Source organism: Suncus etruscus, chromosome 5 (genome assembly GCF_024139225.1).
Source record: "Suncus etruscus isolate mSunEtr1 chromosome 5, mSunEtr1.pri.cur, whole genome shotgun sequence".
NCBI classification, from domain to species: Eukaryota; Metazoa; Chordata; class Mammalia; order Eulipotyphla; family Soricidae; genus Suncus; species Suncus etruscus.
In genome coordinates, this window is record NC_064852.1 from 71442018 (window position 1) to 71463388 (window position 21371).

Here is a 21371-nt window from a genome sequence, read left to right on the forward strand (position 1 = left end):
ATTTTTGATATTAGAAATTTATGTCTCTTTTCTTTTTACCTTGATCAGGCTAATTTGAGATTTATTAGTTTTACCAATGCTTTTAGAGAATTAAATTTTTGTTATTTTCTTTACTGATTTCCTGTTTTTAGTTCAATTAGTTTATGCTTTAATTTCAGTTTTATCCTCATTTTTATTATTATTTTGCTCTTCTTTCTCTTGTTTTGGAAGGCAGAAGTTAGTTTATTGATTTTAAATATTTCTTGTCTTAATCATGCACCCAAAAATATAAATTTCACTCTAAATCTTGCTTCTCACAAAATTATAAAATTTATGTTTTCATTTTCACTTACCTGAAAACATTAATTTTATTCCTGGAAATTTTTTGATTATTTATTTATTTTAAAATTTATTTCAAATTATACTTGTTTGATTTTTGGGCTACACTTGACTGTGCCTGAACTATTCCTGGTTCTACCAAGGGTTCACTCCTGGTGGTACTTTGGGGACCATATGTAGTGTTGGGCTTTGAAACCTGGGTTCATTATGTGCATGCCTTACCCCATGTACTACTTCTCTAGCCCCTCATCTAATACTTAGAAGTATTTTTTAATTAGCTATGTGTTATAGAATTTTCAGCTATTTTGATGTCCAGTTTTATTTCATTATGTTTAAAAAATAATATTGCTCTTTGAAAATATTTTCAATGTGTTTATAGCCCTGTCCTCTTTGAATTGCATGGTGGTGATTACATTTCATAAACGTCAGAGCAAATAAATTTGTGCTTGTAGGTCATTTGGACTGTGTCATAAGTGTTCTCTAAATCACTTCTATTCCCTATGTCGATCATTGCTGAATATAAACCAGAGGATCAATAAAAATGAGACAGGATGAAAGAAATCAAAAGCATCTTCTTACTAAGACTCATTTGTCTATTTATTCAAGAGTCTTATCTTGAGCCAAGTATCACACTCTGGACATACTGATGAGCCAAACTTTGTACAGGGTTCTAAGTCAGGACCCGAGAAACCAATTTTTTTTTTCTTTGTACATAGGTTGGAAGAAGCTGGAGAAGCTGCTGTCTCAGGATGTCGGCCTTCAGGCTGGTAAGAAACATCTTAATTCCATTTTAGGATTGTTGGGAATTGTCAAAGGCTGAGTTAAATCATTCCCAAAGAACAAAGAGAGTATATATTATCAGGAAAATACCAGAAACAGTAGAATTTGAGGAACAAAATAGATTATCTAAAGAGAATGAGCTGGCCAAACTCTGGGTCATGTCAGGATGTTCATATTGGAACAATAATTTGTTATTCATATTTAAATGTTTGAAAAAGAGATTTCTTCATATTTGTTCACTCATCATGGTTGTTGCAAAGCCTCATTCAAATGCTGAATCCTCAAACCGTTCTGGGCTCTGTACTATCTAACTTTCCTCAGGCCAGAAAACATGTTTAGGGCCTATTATCTCCCAGTGGCTAAGAGATGGAGTCTCTTAGAGATGGGAAAGGAGCAAAGGAGTTTTTGCATTTTCTGTCAATAAATCCTAGGAAGCTACCCTGATTCTGGCAGTAGGGACACAGCCTCCATATAAACTGAGTGGCACTTATAAGACAAGAGAAACTCAGGGGCTGGTGGAGTCTTGAAAACCACCAAATCATAGTATATTGCTTGTGTTGGATTTGTAATATAAATCCAGAAAACCATGTCAAAAGTTCTCTTTGATAAGAAAATGCCCCAACTGTTCTCCTCAGTGATGTCAAAGCCACAAAGTGGCCATCATTCCCTTCTACCCTGCTGGGTCTGCACTGCGGGGGGTGGGGGGGGGAGACAGGGGGGAGCATTCCAGTGAAACCAGAGCCTTGAAATCCTCTAACTGGGATGAGTATCCCAAGTAAACTTTTCAGGGAGGTGAGGGAAAGAGGGAGGGCGGGAGGGAGGGAGAGAGAAGGAGAGAGGGAGGGAGGGAGGGAGAGAGAGAGGGAGGGAGGGAGGGAGGGCGGGAGGGAGGGAGAGAGAAGGAGAGAGGGAGGGAGGGAGGGAGAGAGAGAGGGAGGGAGGGAGGGAGGGAGGGAGAAGGAGGGAGAGGGAGAGAGAGAGAGAGAGGAGAGAGAGAAGAGAGAGAGAGAGAGAGAGAGAGATTAAAAATTGAGATCAGAAGGACTTGTGTTAACTAAATTGCAAACATTGAAACAGAGCACCACTTTGGAGAGAAAAGGAGGATTTTCAGCACGGCCAGGCTTATGGCGCAGAGAAATATACTTACAGATGTGGTGGTGCAAAGTGTCCCCAGGAATGCAACTAACTTCAAGCAAAGTTGAGAAGGAAATCTGGGGTGGCGGTGCATATTAGCCACTATTGTAACTGTGAGCCTGCTGTAACATTGCAACTTTTTTCTTTTAAACAGGAGGGTTACTTCTAATTCATTAATGAACCCCTCAGAGGTGAATAAAGGGAAGAACCATGCTGAGCTCATTACTGACAAATCACCTTTATCCATCCTCTGCTGGGTGCTCTTTGAACTTCTTTTCCTATATCACATTCCATCTTTGAAATAGTCAAGGGCGAATCCCTCTCTCAATAGTTAAGAAATGGAAGCTCACAGAGAAGTGACTTACCCAAAACCACATAGCTCATGGAGTGCAGAAAAGGGATCAGAACTCAGTTCTGTCTGACCTCAAAGGGGATTTTCTATTAGTCTGCTCAGGCTACCGTAGCAAGTAACATGGATAGTGTAGTTTGAACAATTTATTTCTTCACTATTCTGGAGGTCAGAGTGCCAATAGAGTTGCTATCTCTGAGCCCTTTCTTCTTGCTTGCAGGCCAACACTTACTAGGTCCTAATATGCTTTTCTTACTGTCCTAGCATGCCTTTCTTTCTTACACAAGAATACACAAATACAACACACATGCACTCACATATGCACACATATGCACACTGTTCTTTTATTCTGTAAGATTTATAATCTTACCAGGTCAGGACCCTATACTTTGACATATATATGTGTGTCTGTATATATATTGGTTCTGGGACCACACCTGGTGACACTCAAGGGTTACTCCTGGCTATGCACTCAGAAATCGCTCCTGGTTTGGGGGACCATATGGGATGCTAGGAGATCGAACTGCGGTTCGTTCTAGGCTAGCACCGACAAGGCAGACGCCTTACTGCTCTGTGCCACTACTCCACCCCCTGCTTTGACATATTTTAACCATGTTTGCCATTTTAAAAACCTTGTCTCCAGATATTGTTGCAGTGTGGTTAGGGTTTCAATATCTGAATTTAGGGAACAAAATTTTAGTCTCTAACAAGCTTTATTTTTCTTTAATCTCCAATTTAAGAAAATTCAAATACATGAATGTCTAAATTATATATTTTTGGAAAAACAATGAGTGTCTCCACTCCCCAGCTACAGAACTCTTCTTGTATAATTAAAATAGGAATTGAGTTGGAGAATTTTGATTTTCACACTTGAATTGTTGATGCCAAGCTAGGTGTGAGATGGGCATTTTTCCAAGAGCAGCTGAGTACTCCTTTCTCTATCTCTGGCTCTCTGCCTGGAAGCTTTGCCACTCACTGGCTATGTCACCTTGGCCAAGCTCTCCAGTCTTCAGACTTCCTTTCTGCCATCTGTCATGATTGTGAAATATCAGAGGCACTGCCCTTTCTGGTCTTAGTAGGGAGAAACAGCTATAATGTCTGAGGTACAAAGGTTACAAAGGAATCAGCCACTTGGTGCCCTGATATGTAGATAGCAACTACTCAAACCTTCTTTGAACTTACTTTGAGACTTTCTGCACTCATGACCACTCATTGCTTGGAAACCAAATCTCCTTGGTATAAATCCCAATACTATCACTTGCATTTTTTTTGCAGCAAAACAAGAATATTATTGTTGCACAGGTTACACTGGATTATTTATTGGAGACCAAATAGAGACCCAAACTTTGAAAACAGCATTAGGATGGCTAGATGTCAGGGACAGGGAGAATGTGTTGCGAAGGAAATAGTATACAATGAACTGAGGGTGCCAGATAATCGTGCATTTAGGTGAAAGTGCAAGAAGTAAATTTATTCTGTCACGTACCTGTTGTTGCTGCTGCTGGTGGTCGTCCTGAATACAAGGTGGTATTGAGAAGGGTACTGGTTTTGCTTTTAACTGAGTTTAAAGCACACACTACATCCAAGAACTTGGTACAAAAAAGGAATGCAAGATATTCCAATAACCTTATATTGATTACCTAAGAATGGCAATATTTTAGGCATATTGTGTTAAAGAACATTTAAAAAATAATGCCACTCATTTCTCTTTGCTTCTTAAATGTGGCCAGAACATTTTGTTTATTCGTTTAATTTTATTATTATTGAGTAACATGGTTTACAATATTGTCAATATTTTTACAAAAGTTTAATGCTTTTGACATACTAAGTTACTACACCATCACCACTATCAAATCACACAGACCCTCTATGACTGTCCCTATGACCTTTCTAGTCTCTTTTGTCATTCCTCATCCAATGCTGTCCTTCTGTTTGGTAATCTCAGTAGAACATTTTTAATCACTGGTGAGATTTGCATTATGTTTCTATAAGATATTACCAGATTAGAAATCTCTAAGAATTTACAAATTGAGTAATACACAAAACATATTTTTGGCATGACCATTTGCCCTGCTTCAAAGTTTCCGAAGAATCATATGAACAAAGAATTGGGGAGTGGGGGCTGGCGAGGTGGCCCTAGAGGTAAGGTGTCTGCCTTGCAAGCGCTAGCCAAGGAAAGGACCACGGTTCGATCCCCCGGCATTCCACATGGTCCCCTCAAGCCAGGGGCAATTTCTGAGTGCGCAGCCAGGAGTAACCCCTAAGCATCAAACAGGTATGGCCGGAAAAACCAAAAAAAAAAAAAAAAAAGAATTGGGGAGTGGTGAATGGTCAAAATAAACACCTGCTTGGTGAGATTCCCCTTACCTTCTATATTGTCCCCAGTATCCCTCTACCCTAGCCACAAACCCCACTTGCCTTTGTGGCAGTCATTTTTCCTTCTCACCTTTGTTCTAGTGTTCTCTAATTGAAAACTTTAAAAGAAGGTGAATAGACCCTGCATTGAAAATATCTTGTTTCAATAATTAATTTCCCCCATGAGTTAGCCTTTGCAGGATCTCAACAAGTACATGACTTATGTATAAATTTATAAACAGACCTTTCTCTTGATGGGCTCTTCACTAGGCCATCTACCTCCCACCCTATGGTGGGTTATTGAAGAAGCTCAGGACTTGATGCGTTCACATACTGTGAGCACCTCAAAACCCTGAGCAGAGCATTTTTCAGTTACACTAAGGAAACACAGTTTCCTAAATGTTTGCAAATGGTGTAAAGAGGATCTGGTGGCTCTTCAATTGGCAAGACAGGTTGAGCAGATTTTGAGCATATCTCTGTCAGACTGGCATGGTCCCCGATTCATGAAGCCTTAAACATTGTTTAGCTTGCTAGAAAATCAATTCTGTATCTTCAATGTATTCATGACTTATTAAATGGGAAGGGTGGTTCACGATAGGGTTATTATTGGGGGGATGGTAACCTTGCCACCTGCCCCTGTAGGTGGATATGATGAGCTTCTGTTTATCTTCTGCTGGGTTTTATTGTGCTACAGTTTACTGGAGCACTCCCATGTTCTCTCCAGCAAGAATTATTTTTGATGACAAATTTCTGGCCTTGGATGACAAAATTGAGATTATATTATGGGGCGATGGGTTGCATAAGGGGAAAGAAGTTATGGCGGAGAAGCAATATAAGGACATTGGTGGGGTATATTGTAATGATGTTACTTAAACTATAATAGTATTAATAATGAATTGTTAAAGAAAAGAAAAATAAAGGAACTTTGTTGCTAGGTATTTCTTATGAAGAGCAGGTTAGATCTCTCTGCTTCTAAACTCAACCTCACCTCTGAAATCTTATTATAGACCTTTATTTATTTTTTGCAGTCAATAATTTTTGTTCTTTTGTATCTCATTCATTCTTGCCTAGTATGCTGTATCAACATAACCAACTGTTAAAAGAGTAAATAAAGAATCGTTATTTTCTGCTGCATGTCTTCTCATTATTTCCTATTGGAGTTTGGTCAAATGGATTGAAAAAAGCCATTTTAAAAAACTTTTATTTAGTCTTCCAGCTCAGGCTGAGCTAACACCACTTTATTTCACCACTTGGTTTTTTTCCATTTCTAGATAATATCACTTTTGTTTGTTTTAAGTTGTCCATCATATGTCTTTAATCTGTCATTGGTGACTTGCCAGCTGCTTCACTGAAAGCTATCAATTATTCTCACTGGAATTAGTGTTAGGTTTCTCCTAGTCTCTGAAGTTTCTGATAAGATTTCATTTTCCCACTGAGTACACTGTGTTGCTAGTGCAGGTCTTCTATATCTTGTGACAATTAATCCTTGTTGTTATTTATAATTCAGATTTTATTTTATCATTTGGGAGGTGAGTGGGATTGGGTCAGACCATGCTCAGGTCTGTTCTGAGGAGTCACTTGTAGGGACACAGAAGACAATACCAGGGACTGAACCAGGATAGACCAGGTGCAAGGCAAGCTCCTTTCCCTTCTACTATCTTTCTGACTTCTCAGCTTTTATTTTTATGAAGTTGTAAAAGGCACACAATCTAAGAACTCACTTCCATTTTTGCATGTCGTCCTTGCGCAGGGGCCATACTAATCTCTAAATTGTTCTAGTTTTAGTATATGTGCTGCCAAAGCGAGCACGGACTCACTTCCTATTTTTAATACCCCTATGTGACCTTTGTCAACCCTCTCAGTTGGTTTTTTTTTTTTATTGTTTCCCTCAAGGTGGTGCTTATAGAACTACTTGAGTTTCCTTGTTTCAGACATCATTATTATTGATTTTTTTTTTATTCTGTAAGAAAAGCCTTAGTTCACTGTCTTTGACTTTATAACTGGCACAGAAACATTTTTTTTTTTTGCTCTGTCCTTTTGCCATTGTTAAATCCTAGTTTGGTAAAAGTTATGCACACAAGATCTCCACACTTAATTTATTTAAGTAAGTGCCACTTTCAATTAAGCCAGGTGGTGTGCTCTAAATTTGGGCTGTCTTTTGCTAAACTTTATATTTGTCCTTTACCTTGTCTACTCAGTCTTTGATCGCATATTTAAGCTCCAGTTTCTCCTAGATGTGTCAACCGCTTCTCAAACTATTCGGATACATTGGGAGTCCAACAATTTAATTCCTAGGAAGACAAGTTTCTCAGAGTTGATGCCATGTGCTTTCTAGACTGGTGCCTCTGAGTTCAGAGGCATATCTTTCATCTCTGGCTCTTTCATAGCTGTTCTTTTGATTCTAGTTTGCATTAGGTATCTTTTTCTGACTTCATGTCTTTATTTATTTTGATTTATTTCTCTAATTTTGATCTAGCTTATCATAAAAGAGCTTTCCCAAAATATGTACACAACAGGTATATGGTTTAAGCAATTTGTATGTTTAAAAATGTACTCATTCTCATCTGAAAGCAGTCAGACATAGGATTTCATGCTGGATATAACTTTTTCAGAATCACAAAAATGTTTATTCCATTGCTTCTTGATTTTCTGCAATACTGTTGAGAAATATGATACAATTACAATTCTACTTTTTTTGATACAATTACAGTTCTTAAACTTTTGTATAAGCTTAGTTTTTTCCCCTTTGAATTCTGTTTGATCTTTTTTTCCCTAGTATAATGTAATACATGATCATATGTGTTTGCGTATCTATTATTTCTTTGTACTGCTTGTCCTGTTTGATTAATAGATCAGCTAAAAGAATAATATTGTGCTTTTAAAGATGTTTGTCACCCTTATAATTAGATGATAATTTGTGGGCAAAATTACTGAATTTTTTTTATCATGTAAGAAATACATAACATTAAATTTACCATCTTAACAAATTTAGATAAATTCAGTAGTAAGTGTATTCACGTTATATTGCAAGGAAATGGAGGACTTTTCTTTTTTTGGGGGGGGGGTTTGGGCCACACCCGGTAACGCTCAGGGGTTACTCCTGGCTATGTGCTCAGAAGTTGCTCCTGGCTTGGGGGACCATATGGGACACCGGGGGATTGAACCGCGGTCCGTCCAAGGCTAGCGCAGGCAAGGCAGGCACCTTATCTTCAGCGCCACGGCCCGGCCCCAGGACTTTTCTTTTTCACTTTTTTTTTTTTCACATCCAGTGATGCTTAAGGCTTACTACTATTTCTACTCTCAAGTATCACTACTGGTAGGGCCTCGGGTACCTTATGGCAAATTTAGGGGATCAATCCTGGTTTGGCTACCTAGATCTACTATACTATCTAACCAATAATAACTGAGAACTTTTCATTGTACAAACTAAAATTTATTTCCATTAAACTCAATTTTCTCTCTCTTATTCTCAATTCTTCATTCTTTCTTCTCCTTATTTCAGATATTTTATGAGTGGAACCATTCAGTATCCTTTTGTGACTAATATACTTTGCTTTGTTTAATTTTTTGAAGTCCATCTTTTCCTCACTTTTAAGGCTGCATAATATTTCATTTTATTACTGTACTTTTTAAAAAATCTGAATTATCTGCAAATGGTTTTTGGGTTACTCCCACCTTTTCCTGGTTAATTGTGAGTAATACAGCAGTGAACATGAGTATTTAATTATATTTTCAAGTCTCTGCTTTAATTACTTTGGGTACATGCCCAGAAGAAGACTTGCTGTATCACATTATAGTTCTATTTTACTTTAGTTTTGAAAGTGTCATACAGTTTGCTAAAGTGGTTGTGCCATTTTGCCTTCTCATCAAAGCCCACAGTTTATTTTTTCTGATTCCTCACAACTCTTAGTTTCTATTCTTCCTATTCAACAGCAGATTGCTCTGTCTTTGAGATCTCTGTAGCACTTGTTTGGCCCTCATATAAGATTTAAGTTTATTCTAAAATTTCTACTAATAGATCAACTATTCTTTTGTCTTATACATCTCCTCAATAACTTATACTTTTTAAAAAAACTTTATTTATTTATTTATTTGCTTGTTTGTTTTTGGACCACACGCAGTGGTGCTCAGGGGTTACTCCTGGCTCTGCACTCAGAAATTGCCCCTGGCAGGCTGGGGACCATATGGGACATTGGGAATCGAACTGGGTCCCTCTGGGGTCAGCCACATGCAAGGCAAATGCCCCACCACTGTGCTATCTCTCCGGCCCCTCAATTACTTATTCTTAAAACAAATAACTTCAATAACTTTACTAACAATATCCTGAAATTTATTTTTATTTTTCATTATTTACTAGTATCTGAAATATTTTCAATTAGTAGATTTATGGCTATTAAAATATCTGATAAGTTGTGTGGAGCTATTTCTTTATTTTTTTAAAAATGATTTAAAATTTGTTGGGGTCAGATAGCAAAGTGGGTAGGGTATTTGTCTTGCACAATCCCTGGCATCCCAGTTCCCTGAGCCTTACAGGAGTAACCTTGGAACACTGTCAGATGTGGTACCCCTAAACAAACAAAAATTTAAATACTTTTATTGATTTTTATTAGCTTATGCCTTCATAAAAATTTTGGGGTTATAGCTATTCTGTAGAAATCTCAGCACCTGGGGCCGGGAAGGTGGCGCTAGAGGTAAGGTGTCTGCCTTGCAAGCGCTAGCCAAGGAAGGACCGCGGTTCGATCCCCCGGAGTCCCATATGGTCCCCCCAAGCCAGGAGTGATTTCTGAGTGCATAGCAAGGAATAACCCCTGAGCATCAAATGGGTGTGGCCCAAAAACCAAAAAAAAAAAAAAAAAAAAAGAAATCTCAGCACCTATTGCCAACCTTTCAGAGCATTCCAAAGCCAAGATAATCTTTTTATCCACTTTTCCAATCAATCTCTTTTTCTCCACGAACTGCCATTGTCTTTACCAAATTTAAAAGTTAGTTTTACTGTTATTGCCAGTTCATTTGCTTTTTTTATATTCTACATAAGAGTGAAGCTGTTAAGAAATTATCTTCACTTCCTTATTTATTTCAAAGCATAATCACCTCGAGTTCCATCTACTTTGTCTTAGAAGACACATTTTTGTCTTTTTTTTCATTTGTAGATAATGTTACGTTGAGTATATATACCAAAGTTTCTTGGTTTATTATCTGAGGTTGAGCATCTAGTTTGATTTAGTATTTTGGCTGTTGTGAATAATACTGAATAAACACAGAAGTACAAATATGACTTAGAAATTTTGAATCATTTTACTTATTTTCAAAGAAATATCTATGTTGTTTTTCATAGCAACATTACTATAAATTCTGTTTTAAAGCACTCTATCCCCTTTTCTTAAATTTTTTTTAAACAATCTATTTCTATTTTGCCCATTTTCTATTATTTATATAATAATATATCTATTATTTTTGTCTGCTTTGGGAGTTTCAGTAGAAAAATCACAGGAAAGAGAAGACTTGAGCAAGAAGGGGAACTGGGTGCTGGTATCTAAGTACTGCTTTCTCTGTGCTCTTTAGGGTGACCATGTATGGCTGAACCTCCCTTATGCTGACAAGAGCAGTGTGTCTATTGGGGGCATCATCAAAGAAACAAAGCCTGGCAAGATTTTGATAGAAGATGATGAAGGCAAGGTCAGTATGACTGGCTCATCTGGGAAATGGAGATCTGCCCTACTCCTTGGAGCTCTGAGATACTGCCCTTTTTCTGGATTGCTACCCAACACCAGGATTTTACGTGCCCAAGGAGGGGCACCTATATTATAGGACATACCAGTACTCTCATTTAGAACATTGTGGACCTGTCTCCGTAATGTTTCTACAGTAAAAAGGCAAGAAACTGGTTATCTTATAGAGTACGAGATTGGCTTATGAAAAAAGAAAAGTAGGGACAAAGGGCTATAGTTGAGTAGAGAAGAGGGCAGAACACTGGCTTGCAAGGTAGAAGAGGTAGAGTTGGAGGAACAAGGAAGCAGAGGAAAAGGTGTGTGAGGTAGTTTCATGGAGGGGAAATCCCTAGATTGTGAAGAGGAAGGGAAATGGCTCATCTCATCTAAGCTAAGTGGCTCAAGTGAGAGAAAGCTGGCAAGCTGGGGTGACTCTTCGGAGGGCATTTCAGCTACAGAATGGGTAAAGCTACCAAGAATGGCGCACTGGGAAAGGCCTGCAGATGGAGAGGTCCAATTTGATGAGGTCTTCATCAAGTGTCCTCTTTGCTGACCTGGGTGCTGCTGGTAAAGACTGGATTGTCAAGTGACCTTTCTAGACTGTGACCATATTATGAAAACCAGTAACATATTAACAAAACTCTCAGTCACAAATTATTTTAATCAGTTTCAAAAAATACTTTTTTAAATTAATAGTTTTTTAATAGAATCACTGTGAGATACACAGTTACAAAGTTGTTCATGATTGAGTTTCAGTTATACAATGCTCTTTTTTTAATACAATGTTCTAACTGTCCATATCTACACCATATTCCACATTTCTGGCTAACAATGTTACCAGTGAAAAACCTCTTTTATTTGCACACTTTAATGATTCACAATCAGTGAGGCCCCAGCTATAAACTGTTCACAATTACTGCCAACCCTGACTTTTGGTTTCAAGACCTGGTCTGAAAAATATCCCTGATACATGCTTACCCATTGCTCTATATACCAGTCACAGATTGTACAGATCTTACCATCATAGCCTTGGTCTAAACTAAAGACCCTAACTAAGTGGACTTTCAGGCCAGATGATGTGATGAGAACTTGGTGGAAAGGTCCATGGCTTGGTCTATGAAGAGGCCATTCCTCAAGTCTATCTGTATTTATTTGTTACAGGAACATTGGATTAAGTCAGAGGATCTTGATTCCCTCAGTCCTATGCATCCTAACTCTGTCCAGGGTGTGGATGACATGATACGCCTGGGGGACCTGAATGAGGCAGGCATGGTGCATAATCTCTTGATCCGCTATAAGGAGCACAAGATCTATGTGAGTTCCAGGACCCAGGGGGACCTCCCTCTCCATTGCCAGGGTGCTGAATCAACATGTGGTGACTGCTGGTGCTGGTGGAGAAAGAAAACCATGGGTGGGGCAGGGCTGGGGAGGTGGTAGCTGCTAAGCACATGAAACCCAGTTATTATACATCACACATTCCCTTTTTGAGGAAAAATCTCTAATCTTCTGTTCCCTAGATTTAAGGAAGTAGGGTGACACCTGTAAGGGGCAAGGAAGCCTCTGGAAACCGTGGCCTCCTTAAGAAGTAAAGTCTAGAGGGAAGGATCCTTTCACCAAAGCCAAGGAATGGATGAAAGTTTCATCCAACCCTAAGACTCACATCCTTAGTCCACTACATAATTTTCATGTACCAGGTAGACCTTTAGTAGGCTAAAGATTATGGTATGGTGGGAAGACCCTCAATGAAAATGCCAGAGGAGGTGGGTTTGGTTCAGCTCTCTCCTTTCTAGTGGAATGGAGCATGGAGATCTTCAGAATAAGAAGAAGGCTTGGGGGGGTGGGCATTAAAGGACTTTGCCTGAGGATATATTTTTATATCATAACTCCTGAGACTAAAAACAGCCAAACACTAAGTGAAGCTGTCACTAGTCCTTAATATTGGTCTTCGGAGACAGGGATTACTTCTCCAACCCTAAAGGGAAAATGAAAATAAGGACACGCATAGGACTTATTGTGCTTCATAAAGGATTGTAAGGCTTCATGTTTAGGAAATTGTTTCTACTTCTCCACTCTATTCCATGGTCTCCAGAATTGTAGGTGGACCTTAACTGGGGTATCTGTAGGGATCAGTGAGGATTACAGAGGCTACTATAGGTGGCAGGTAATGACTAATTTAAAACATCTGGCCTATTTTTTAACCAAGGCTATATAGGGGACAGACAGGATGTTAGACATTTACATTAATGTTTGCTTCATTCCTCTGTGACACCACCAACCTCATCTTATGTTCCTGAAGAATAAGCCCAAATTTCTAGTGCTTTGTCTCTTTGACCCCAAATCAGACTGTTCTTCCCTATGAGGGATCCTATCCTACAGCTCTCAGAAGTCACCTTTATAGTCAAGGTAAAGGTTGGTAGCACTAATTGTCTCTTCCAATCCCTAGACATACACAGGCTCCATCCTGATGGCAGTAAACCCCTTCCAGACTTTGCCCCTCTACACTTTGGAGCAGGTACAACTCTATTACAACCGTCACATAGGTGAACTGCCTCCACATGTCTTTGCTATTGCTGACAACTGCTATTTCAACATGAAGAGGAATAAGAAGGACCAGTGCTGTGTTATCAGGTGGGGCTCAGATTCTCAGCCATGCTGGTTGTGGATGAAGGAGAGAGGCCAGGCACAGACTCGAGCATCTTGTAAAGGGCAGTTCTCCTTCTCTTAAACATTTGCCCTCTAGCATTTGGCAGGCTGTTGTGCTGCAACATCTCCTGTTCAACTGTAGACACATACTTCCACCATACCCTGGTTAATTGGTAGTGGAACTGACCTTTTTTAGGGTGGTACCCTAGGCAGTACTCAGGGATTATTCCTGGATCTGCACTCAGGAATTATTCCTGTCAGTGCTTGGAGGACCATATGAGATGCCAGGGATTGAACCTGTGCAAGTCAAATACCCTACTAGCCGCATTATCTCTTTGCCTCTGGAACTGGCTTTCTAGAAAGAGAAACTGAGAAAATTATTAGACCAATGTTTGTTGTTGCTGCTGCTGCTGTTTTGGGACCACACCTGGTGGTCATTGCTCTATGCTCAGGAATGGCCCCTGATGGTGCTGGAGACAATATATGGTGCCAGGGACTCAACTGAGACTGCCCATGTGCCAGACTAGTGTACTATTCTCCAACCCTGTATTTGTTCTCCAGCTCAAAGAGATTTTTCTGATTTGTTTTTGAACCACAACTAGGGGGTTGAGCTCTGGGAGTCCTCCGAATGGTGCCCCAGGGAACCAAGTGAACCAGCACTAATGTGGCCATTGTTTTTTTTTTTGTTTGTTTGTTTGTTTTGATTTTTGGGTCACACCTGGCAGCGCTCAGGGATTACTCCTGGGTCCACACTCAGAAATCACTCCTGGCAGGCTCAGGGGACCATATGAGATGCCGGGATTTGAACCAATGACCTTCTGCATAAAAGGCAAACACCTTATCTCCATGCTATCTCTCTGACCCCAATGTGGCCACTGTTTTAAGAAGATAATGGGAGCTTTAAAGAGGAAGCTAGGGAAAGAAGGAAGAGTGAAGAACTTCTGATCTGTCACCCCTCACTGCTTATCTTACCTTTCTCATATCCTATCAATCTGCTGCTGGAGGCCTTCTTGGTAGATCTGGTCTTATGCTGTGGGCTTTCACCTCTAGGGCAGAAGTGCTTGGAGGAAAAGCAGAATGGTTTGAGTCTATTTTTTTTGGGTGGGGAATAGAATGTTATTTTTTGCTCTTTGTCCTCAGATCTCTTTCCACATAGCAGGGCTATTTGGTGAACCTGTGTTTTCACCAGTTATTCAGGGAAACTTACAAGCCATCAGTGGAGTCTTGTTGATTTTCATTGGAAAAATCATGAATCAAGCATTAAAAATATTTTTAGAGGGAATAATATTTGTCTAGTACTTGCTTCAAAATGTGAAGGACAAAAACAAAATTTGTCAGGAATAGAAACCAGGAATGAGATAGTTGGAGTTTACTGTGTAAATTGTGAATGCAGATGTTCTCTGAAGATCAGGATCCCATGAAGACACAGATATGAATTGGGAAAAGCAGGCAGGGCCTGGGAATAAGTCTTTACAATTATGTATCAGTTACTGCTGGTTTGCTCTGTAATTTTAGTAGCAAGACTGCATTATTCTGCCTCCATTTGTAATGTTCTATATCACAATACATCAACTTATATTATAGTAACATTCAAGAATTAATGATGACAAACATTTTAATCACTGCAAATCTGAGTGTGTTTTCTATACAGAAATATGATATGCTTTTGGAAATTTCTTGAATTTTTTGTGAGTATTTTGTGCTGGGGACTGAATGCAAGCTTCACATAGGTGAGGAGGTTCATGTCCTGGTCCTCACAAGTACATTCTTTTAATTTAAATGATCTAACCAATTTTAAAACTAGTTTATATATATATTGTTGTGATATTAATAGAAATTTTCTTGTGAGCTAGAGAATTAGTTTAGGCACACAGTCAATCTGGGTTCAGTCCTTGGCACCATGTATATGCCCCTGAACCCTGTGAGGTGTGATCGTTGAACCAGGAAAAATCCCTGAGCACAGTCAGGTGACTTCCTAAAGCCAAAATAATGATGCATTTGCTAGAAAAATGTTTTCAGAAAGATTTGCAAATAACTTTTAGAAGAAAGAGAAAGGTTTTTTTTTTTAAATCACTTATTTAAAATGAAAATGAGGCTCAATATTTGGCTGTCACCAAGTAAACACCCATCTTACTGCAGAAACTCAGTGCAGACTTGGTATCAGTGACAGCATGATCATCTGGCTGGCTGGCTGGCTGGCAAATCACTCCTATTGTGTTGTTTTCAATTGTTTTGATGAATCAGTAATACTTAATGAGTAGCAAGTTTTGTTGAGAAAAATTTCTATGATTTTTGTATGACTTCCTTTGGCTAAAAGCAGGACAATTTTGAAATTTTGATACCCATAACAAATTATTTTCCAAAAGAACAACTGCATCTCCCCCTCTGGCCAATGTACAGAGCAGCCACTGGTTCTGGTTCATTCATCTATGGTTACTGAGCATGGTGCCAGGAACCTTCGAATGAGCTGGACAGGACCAGGACTACAAATCTCATAGTTGAGTAGAGAAGAGAGAGGAACACACTAATTTATTGACAGCACATAGATGGTGTGAGGATCCATAAGAACTTCTGCCTGAAAGAGCATCTTTGTTAAGACTGTAGTTCTAGTTCAAGATGCAAACCTATAGTGGGTTTGTAGGAAAGTTGAGAGAGATTGAAAACTTCATAGTTCTACTGAGTGACATCCCTGAACTCCTCTCTGCAGTGGTGAATCTGGGTCAGGGAAGACAGAAACCACCAAGCTTATCCTGCAGTTCCTGGCAACTGTCAGTGGCCAGCATTCTTGGATTGAGCAGCAAGTCTTGGAGGCCAACCCTATCCTGGAAGGTATGTATGTGGTTACCTGAAGGATCCATGTTCCTCCATAGACCCAGCAGGGGAGCCCTCCCACCAGGCGTTACTTCATAAGAAATGATGGAATGAATAGGCTCCAAACTTGCTGTGACTTCCAAGGATTCCTCTGGGCAAAAAGGGCCAATGACTTCACAAAGGTTTGTGAAAAGTATGAAGGGAAATTTTCAATGGCTTTACAAACCTTTATTAAGTATGTTCTACTCAGGATCTTATGAAGTATTACTTTGAACAAAGAGCTCAGAAAGAAATTAACTTGGGAAAAATCAAGTCAAGATTTAATATACAGAACTAGTCTGTATAACCTCCCAGTTTTAGTGCTCTGGGAAGAAGCTGGGTTCTAGTTTGGACAGAAGAGGTTTCTCGAGGGACAAAACCTGCAGCAGTTAAATAGAGCAGAGGTAGGAATGAGTAGCAGAAACCTTAAGACAGTGTTGCTGGCAGGTCTCTAAGGAAAGGAAAGAGAAGCATTGAACAGGAGGAAATCTAGGGGGGGTTGCATAGGTTATAAAACTTGGCCAACCCAAAGGGGATCGTGGCAGCAAAATTCCCCAGAGGCACGATTTGCATTCCATTCCACCTGCTGCTCAGTTTCTGAGAGAGTGGTCTAGAAGTATTCTCAATCCTAGGGCTGTCAGCCACTAGTCAGTTGCTTTCTTTATAATAAAGGTATTTCTTTCTTCCTTTATAATCAAGGCATAGTTGACATATCATGAAAATTCTAAATTTTCATGTATAATTTTATATTTTTTTGAGACTCATAGTCATGTGAATTTTCCATGATAATCTTGGCTTAGATTGTTCCCTTTCCTTCCCTCCTTCTTTCCATATGGAAACCAAATCAGTCCAGCTCTGTTTGTCAAATGCACTATTCTTACTTCATTGAATGCCTTTGCATCACTGTCTAAAAACAATAGTGCTTACATCTGTTGTATTATTTTCTGTGTCTATCATTACCCCTTCTATGCCACTCTCTTAATTTCTGTGACTTTTTTTTTTGAACTTTCCAGCTAGCTAGCACATGTCCTCCAATTCCGTACTTTCCCCCTCACAATTTGTCTATTTTTGGACCCTTATCTTTCCATATACATTTTAGAATCTGATTGTTGATAGCTATTCCATAAAAACTAGCCTATATCAGATTCCTTTTTGATGAGGAATCTGCCTCTAGGCCTAACAAAATTAATCAAGATTCTACTGTGAAGTTGGAAAGTGGGAAATACAGAGCAGCGTTTCCTAAACCTGTATGATTCATCCTTCCCCTCAGAAGACAAAAGCTGTTTGATAATAGTTTCATACTTCACAGCAACCTATCAGTTGATTATGTGGTCAGTGCTTTAAATTTTTTATTTTGCTCCTGGCAGGCTCGGTGGACCATATGGGATTCTGGGAATTGAACCTGGGTCTGTCCTGAGTCGATTGTGTGCAAGGCAAACACCCTACTGCTGTGCTATCACTCCAGCTCTCCTCTTCTAGTACTTTATGTGGTTGGTAATAGTCTTTGTTCACCAGGATCCTTGAATGCAAATAACAAAACCTGCTTCAGTTTTGAAATGAATATATTAGGTAGGTCATAAACCTTAAAAATAGCTTGAAAATGAGAATAGACAAGATTCACAGTATCTATATCCTTTCTATATACTTTCTTTACTACAAGTTTCCCTTATATTCTTGTTTCTATTTTTAAAAATATTTATATAAATGATGATACTTTCATTCATTTTTTTTTTGTGTTTTTGGGCCACACCTGTTTGATGCTCAGGGGTTACTCCTGGCTAAGCACTCAGAAATTGCCCCTGGCTTGGGGGGACCAGATGGGACGCCGGAGGATCGAACCTAGGTCCTTCCTTGGCTAGCACTTGCAAGGTAGACACCTTACCTCTAGCACCACCTCACTGGCCCCTAATTTCATTTTTAAGTCCATAAGCATATTACCGAAAACCATGGCTTCCTTAGCAGATGTTAAGATTTTATGTACTACATGTTATCACTTTGATATATTATTTATATATATGTAATTACTTTATTTAAGCATTGGGTTACAAAATTGTTGATGGATAAATTTCAGTCATAGAATGCACACCACCCTTCACCAGTGCATATTTCACACTAGCAATGTCTTCCGTTTCCCCCCCACCTGCCTCTGAGGCTGGTATTTTACTTCTCTTTCTCTCTGTTCTTTTTTTTTTTTTTTTTAATTTTTATTTTGATCATAGTGGTTTACATAGTGTTGACAATAATATTTTAGGTACATATTTACATAATCTTTTTTTTTTAATATGAAGTCATCATTTTAGAATAAATTAAATAGCATGGTATAGAAACCCCTTCAGCATATGACTCTTGATAAGAAGCAGCAGTGAATATTTTTTTAATTATGTGTGCATATAGGTCTGCATGTCCCACAACATAACAAAAAATGTCTTTTTTTTCTGTGATCACCCAGAAAAGCCTAAAGAAACAGCTCTGTAAAGTTGAAACCCACATAAATAACTCCTGTTCTGACCTTTTCTGTTCCTGGGGCCTTCACCAATGTCTGTCCAATTCCTTGAACTTGCTCCTTCTCAAAAGCAACCTCCCAGCTGCACCATAAATGCAAATGTGTCCCAGAAGTTTCTTAGGAGACTTGTTGTTTTCCTTGTCATCCACAGAATTAATTCCAAACTTTTTAGCTTTGCATTGAAGGCTCTACACTACCTGGTGCCTACATGGTTTTGGTTCTTCCATTTACTTTTTTCCTGTTTCCTGTGCTGCCGTCAAGTTTCCTTTTTGCAGGAATACTATCTGCTCTAATGACAGTACCTTTTCCCTACACAGTGATGGTGCCTTCCTGTTAGTATCTCCTTGGTTACTTCCACTGGCCAGTGCAGTCTGACCTGCCCTTTCACCTCCTCTAAGATTTACCAGTTGACTTGTTAACAACTTATTTTTTCCTCCCTGCTCCCATTCATCATGGGTCTCACCTGCTGGTCTGCAGCTTTTGGAAATGCCAAGACAATTCGAAATGACAACTCAAGCCGCTTTGGGAAGTACATTGACATCTACTTTAATGCCAGTGGTGTGATCGAGAGTGCACGAATAGAACAATTTCTTCTGGAGAAGTCCCGGGTCTGCAGGCAGGTAAGGCCTCCACTGGTTACACAGGTTCTCAGGATTGTATGAACCCACTCTAAGAAGGAGAATCAGGGTCCTAGGAAGTGTCTATGATCAGCCCCCTTTCATTACTCTCACTCACTCTTCCTTTCCTCATCCTTAAACCTTAACTTGTAGTCACTTACACAAAGCAAAGACTTGAAGAATTCGATTATGCTAGCCCTCCCTTAGAAGGAAAATTTAGAGGAAAATTTTGTTTTAAATTTTTCAATCCATATAATTTCTCCACTGTTGGGGTCAACTGCTCATTATCTCAGCTCAAATAAGTTCAGCAATCAGGCCAACTCCCAATGATGGGGTGGGGAATGTGAGGCGGGGTAGAAGCCATGGCATGGAAACCTGGATCACAGAGTCTAAAAGATGACCTGGCTAGAAATGAAGAGGCATGTGGCCTATGCTGTCATGCAGACAGAAAGTTCCTCAGATTTGGCTTCATGTTCCATTGTTATGGTCCTGAAATTCTTCTTTGGGCTTCCTAAGCAGTGCTGGATGTTCCCCAGGGGTCACTGTAAGGATGCTGTGTCTACACTACAGGATTAATAGTTGTGACCTTAGGCCAGGCTGTGAAGTTGCCACTCTAGCAGCTCTACCTGCTCTGGAGTCTTGTAGTGCTGGGTATCAAACTAGGGACCTAATGTATGAAAGGTGTGTGATCTATCCATATGCACTATCTTTCAAGCTCACAATATTGAAATTCCCAATAGATTTTTAGGCAGGTGTCTATTTTTATTTTGCACTGATGGCAAGTTCCAAGGGGAATTCCTAATAGAAGAACAAGCACAAGCTAGGGGTGATGCTCGTTTTTATAAGCTAGCATAGCACAAATACACATGAATGTACATACATAACATGAACACACATGCAATCATACTTGTACACACATAGAAGAAGTTTGTAGGACTGTGAGTGAGGTGGGACAGATACTGTAATGTCCTGGAAAACCAGGTGAGGAAATTCACGTTCTATGCCAGACATCTCAATGGGAGGTAGGTTTTTTTTCTTTCTACAGATGAAGAAACAGTCCAGAAAGTTTAAGTTAGGTTTATAGAGCCTGAATGAGATAGCAACTTATTGGCAAATTGACAGAACTTATTGCTTAAAGAGATGCCCTTAGGAGTTAGAATGTTAGTATATCAGGTAGAGCTTTTGTCTTGTACAGGACCAATCTGAGTTAAATCCTTGGCACCCCATATAGTTCCTTGTGCCTGCCAGGAATAATCTCTGTGTGCAGAGACAGGAGTAAGTCCTGAACACTGTTGGCTGTGTTCCCACCCTCTTTTCACACCCCCCCCCCACAAAGCAGGCCATTTTACTTTAGGTCAGAAACCCATCTTACCCACACTGATGAAGACACTAGAAATGTAAAGCCTATGAAGTGCAAATTTTAAAAGAATGAGGAGTTCAGTCTGGTTATTGTGGACTACCAAGATATATTTAAATGAAAATAACAGGAGGAAGTTGCAGAACAGTAGATATATTCCTTTATTTATACAAGTAAAATATAAAGAAAATTTGTTCATAACATCTAGACAGGTAGAGGAAGAATTTGAAGAGGAGGACGGTAGGATGGAAGGCAATTTGACCTTTTAACACAACGTTCTTCAGGTTGTTTGAATTTTTGCAACAGGAATGCATTCACAAACTGTTTAAAACTACAGAAGACGTGGCTAGGTAAGTTTGTTAGTGTCAGCTCTGTAGGATGTCACAAAATGAACAGGGAGGCTTTGTAGTAGCTTTAAAATGTATGAGAGCCCAATTTGTTCCAGTCATTAGCTCTGGCCTCAGTCTTAATGTGGCTCCCTGACTTGTGAGTCATGATATGTTCAGGGCTTCAGGAGTTGTAGGGGATGCAGGGAAGGTCCCAGAATGAGGAGTTTGCTGGGCCTGGTGGCTGTGGATTTACAACCATGGAGGCCTAGAGTATGAACAGCTGTCAGGCCAGTCAACTGCTTCTGTCAATCTTGGGATAATGACAGAGCAGACACTGGCTAAAAATCATGAATAAGTCAAAATAGAACTGTGAACCAGAGACAAAGATAGCCCTGACATCAATTCTTTAAGCCACAGGAAAATGCTTA

At 39.4% G+C, this 21371-nt stretch overlaps 1 protein-coding gene and 1 non-coding gene across 2 annotated transcripts in view; one reads left to right on the top strand and one right to left on the bottom strand.

The window, feature by feature from the left end:
• The first annotated feature begins 1067 nt into the window (after positions 1 to 1067).
• MYO7B (myosin VIIB) overlaps positions 1068 to 21371 on the top strand; it is a 74313-nt gene continuing 54009 nt past the window's right edge. Inside the window, exons 1-6 of the mRNA XM_049773093.1 lie at positions 1068 to 1085; positions 10499 to 10612; positions 11806 to 11958; positions 13088 to 13272; positions 15995 to 16116; positions 19118 to 19260. Of these exons, the coding sequence (XP_049629050.1) occupies positions 1068 to 1085; positions 10499 to 10612; positions 11806 to 11958; positions 13088 to 13272; positions 15995 to 16116; positions 19118 to 19260 (735 nt within the window). The remainder of the gene's footprint in view (positions 1086 to 10498; positions 10613 to 11805; positions 11959 to 13087; positions 13273 to 15994; positions 16117 to 19117; positions 19261 to 21371) is intronic.
• On the bottom strand, positions 6641 to 6745 carry LOC126009882 (U6 spliceosomal RNA). Its single transcript, XR_007496058.1, has one exon. It is a non-coding gene; the product is annotated as a U6 spliceosomal RNA (small nuclear RNA).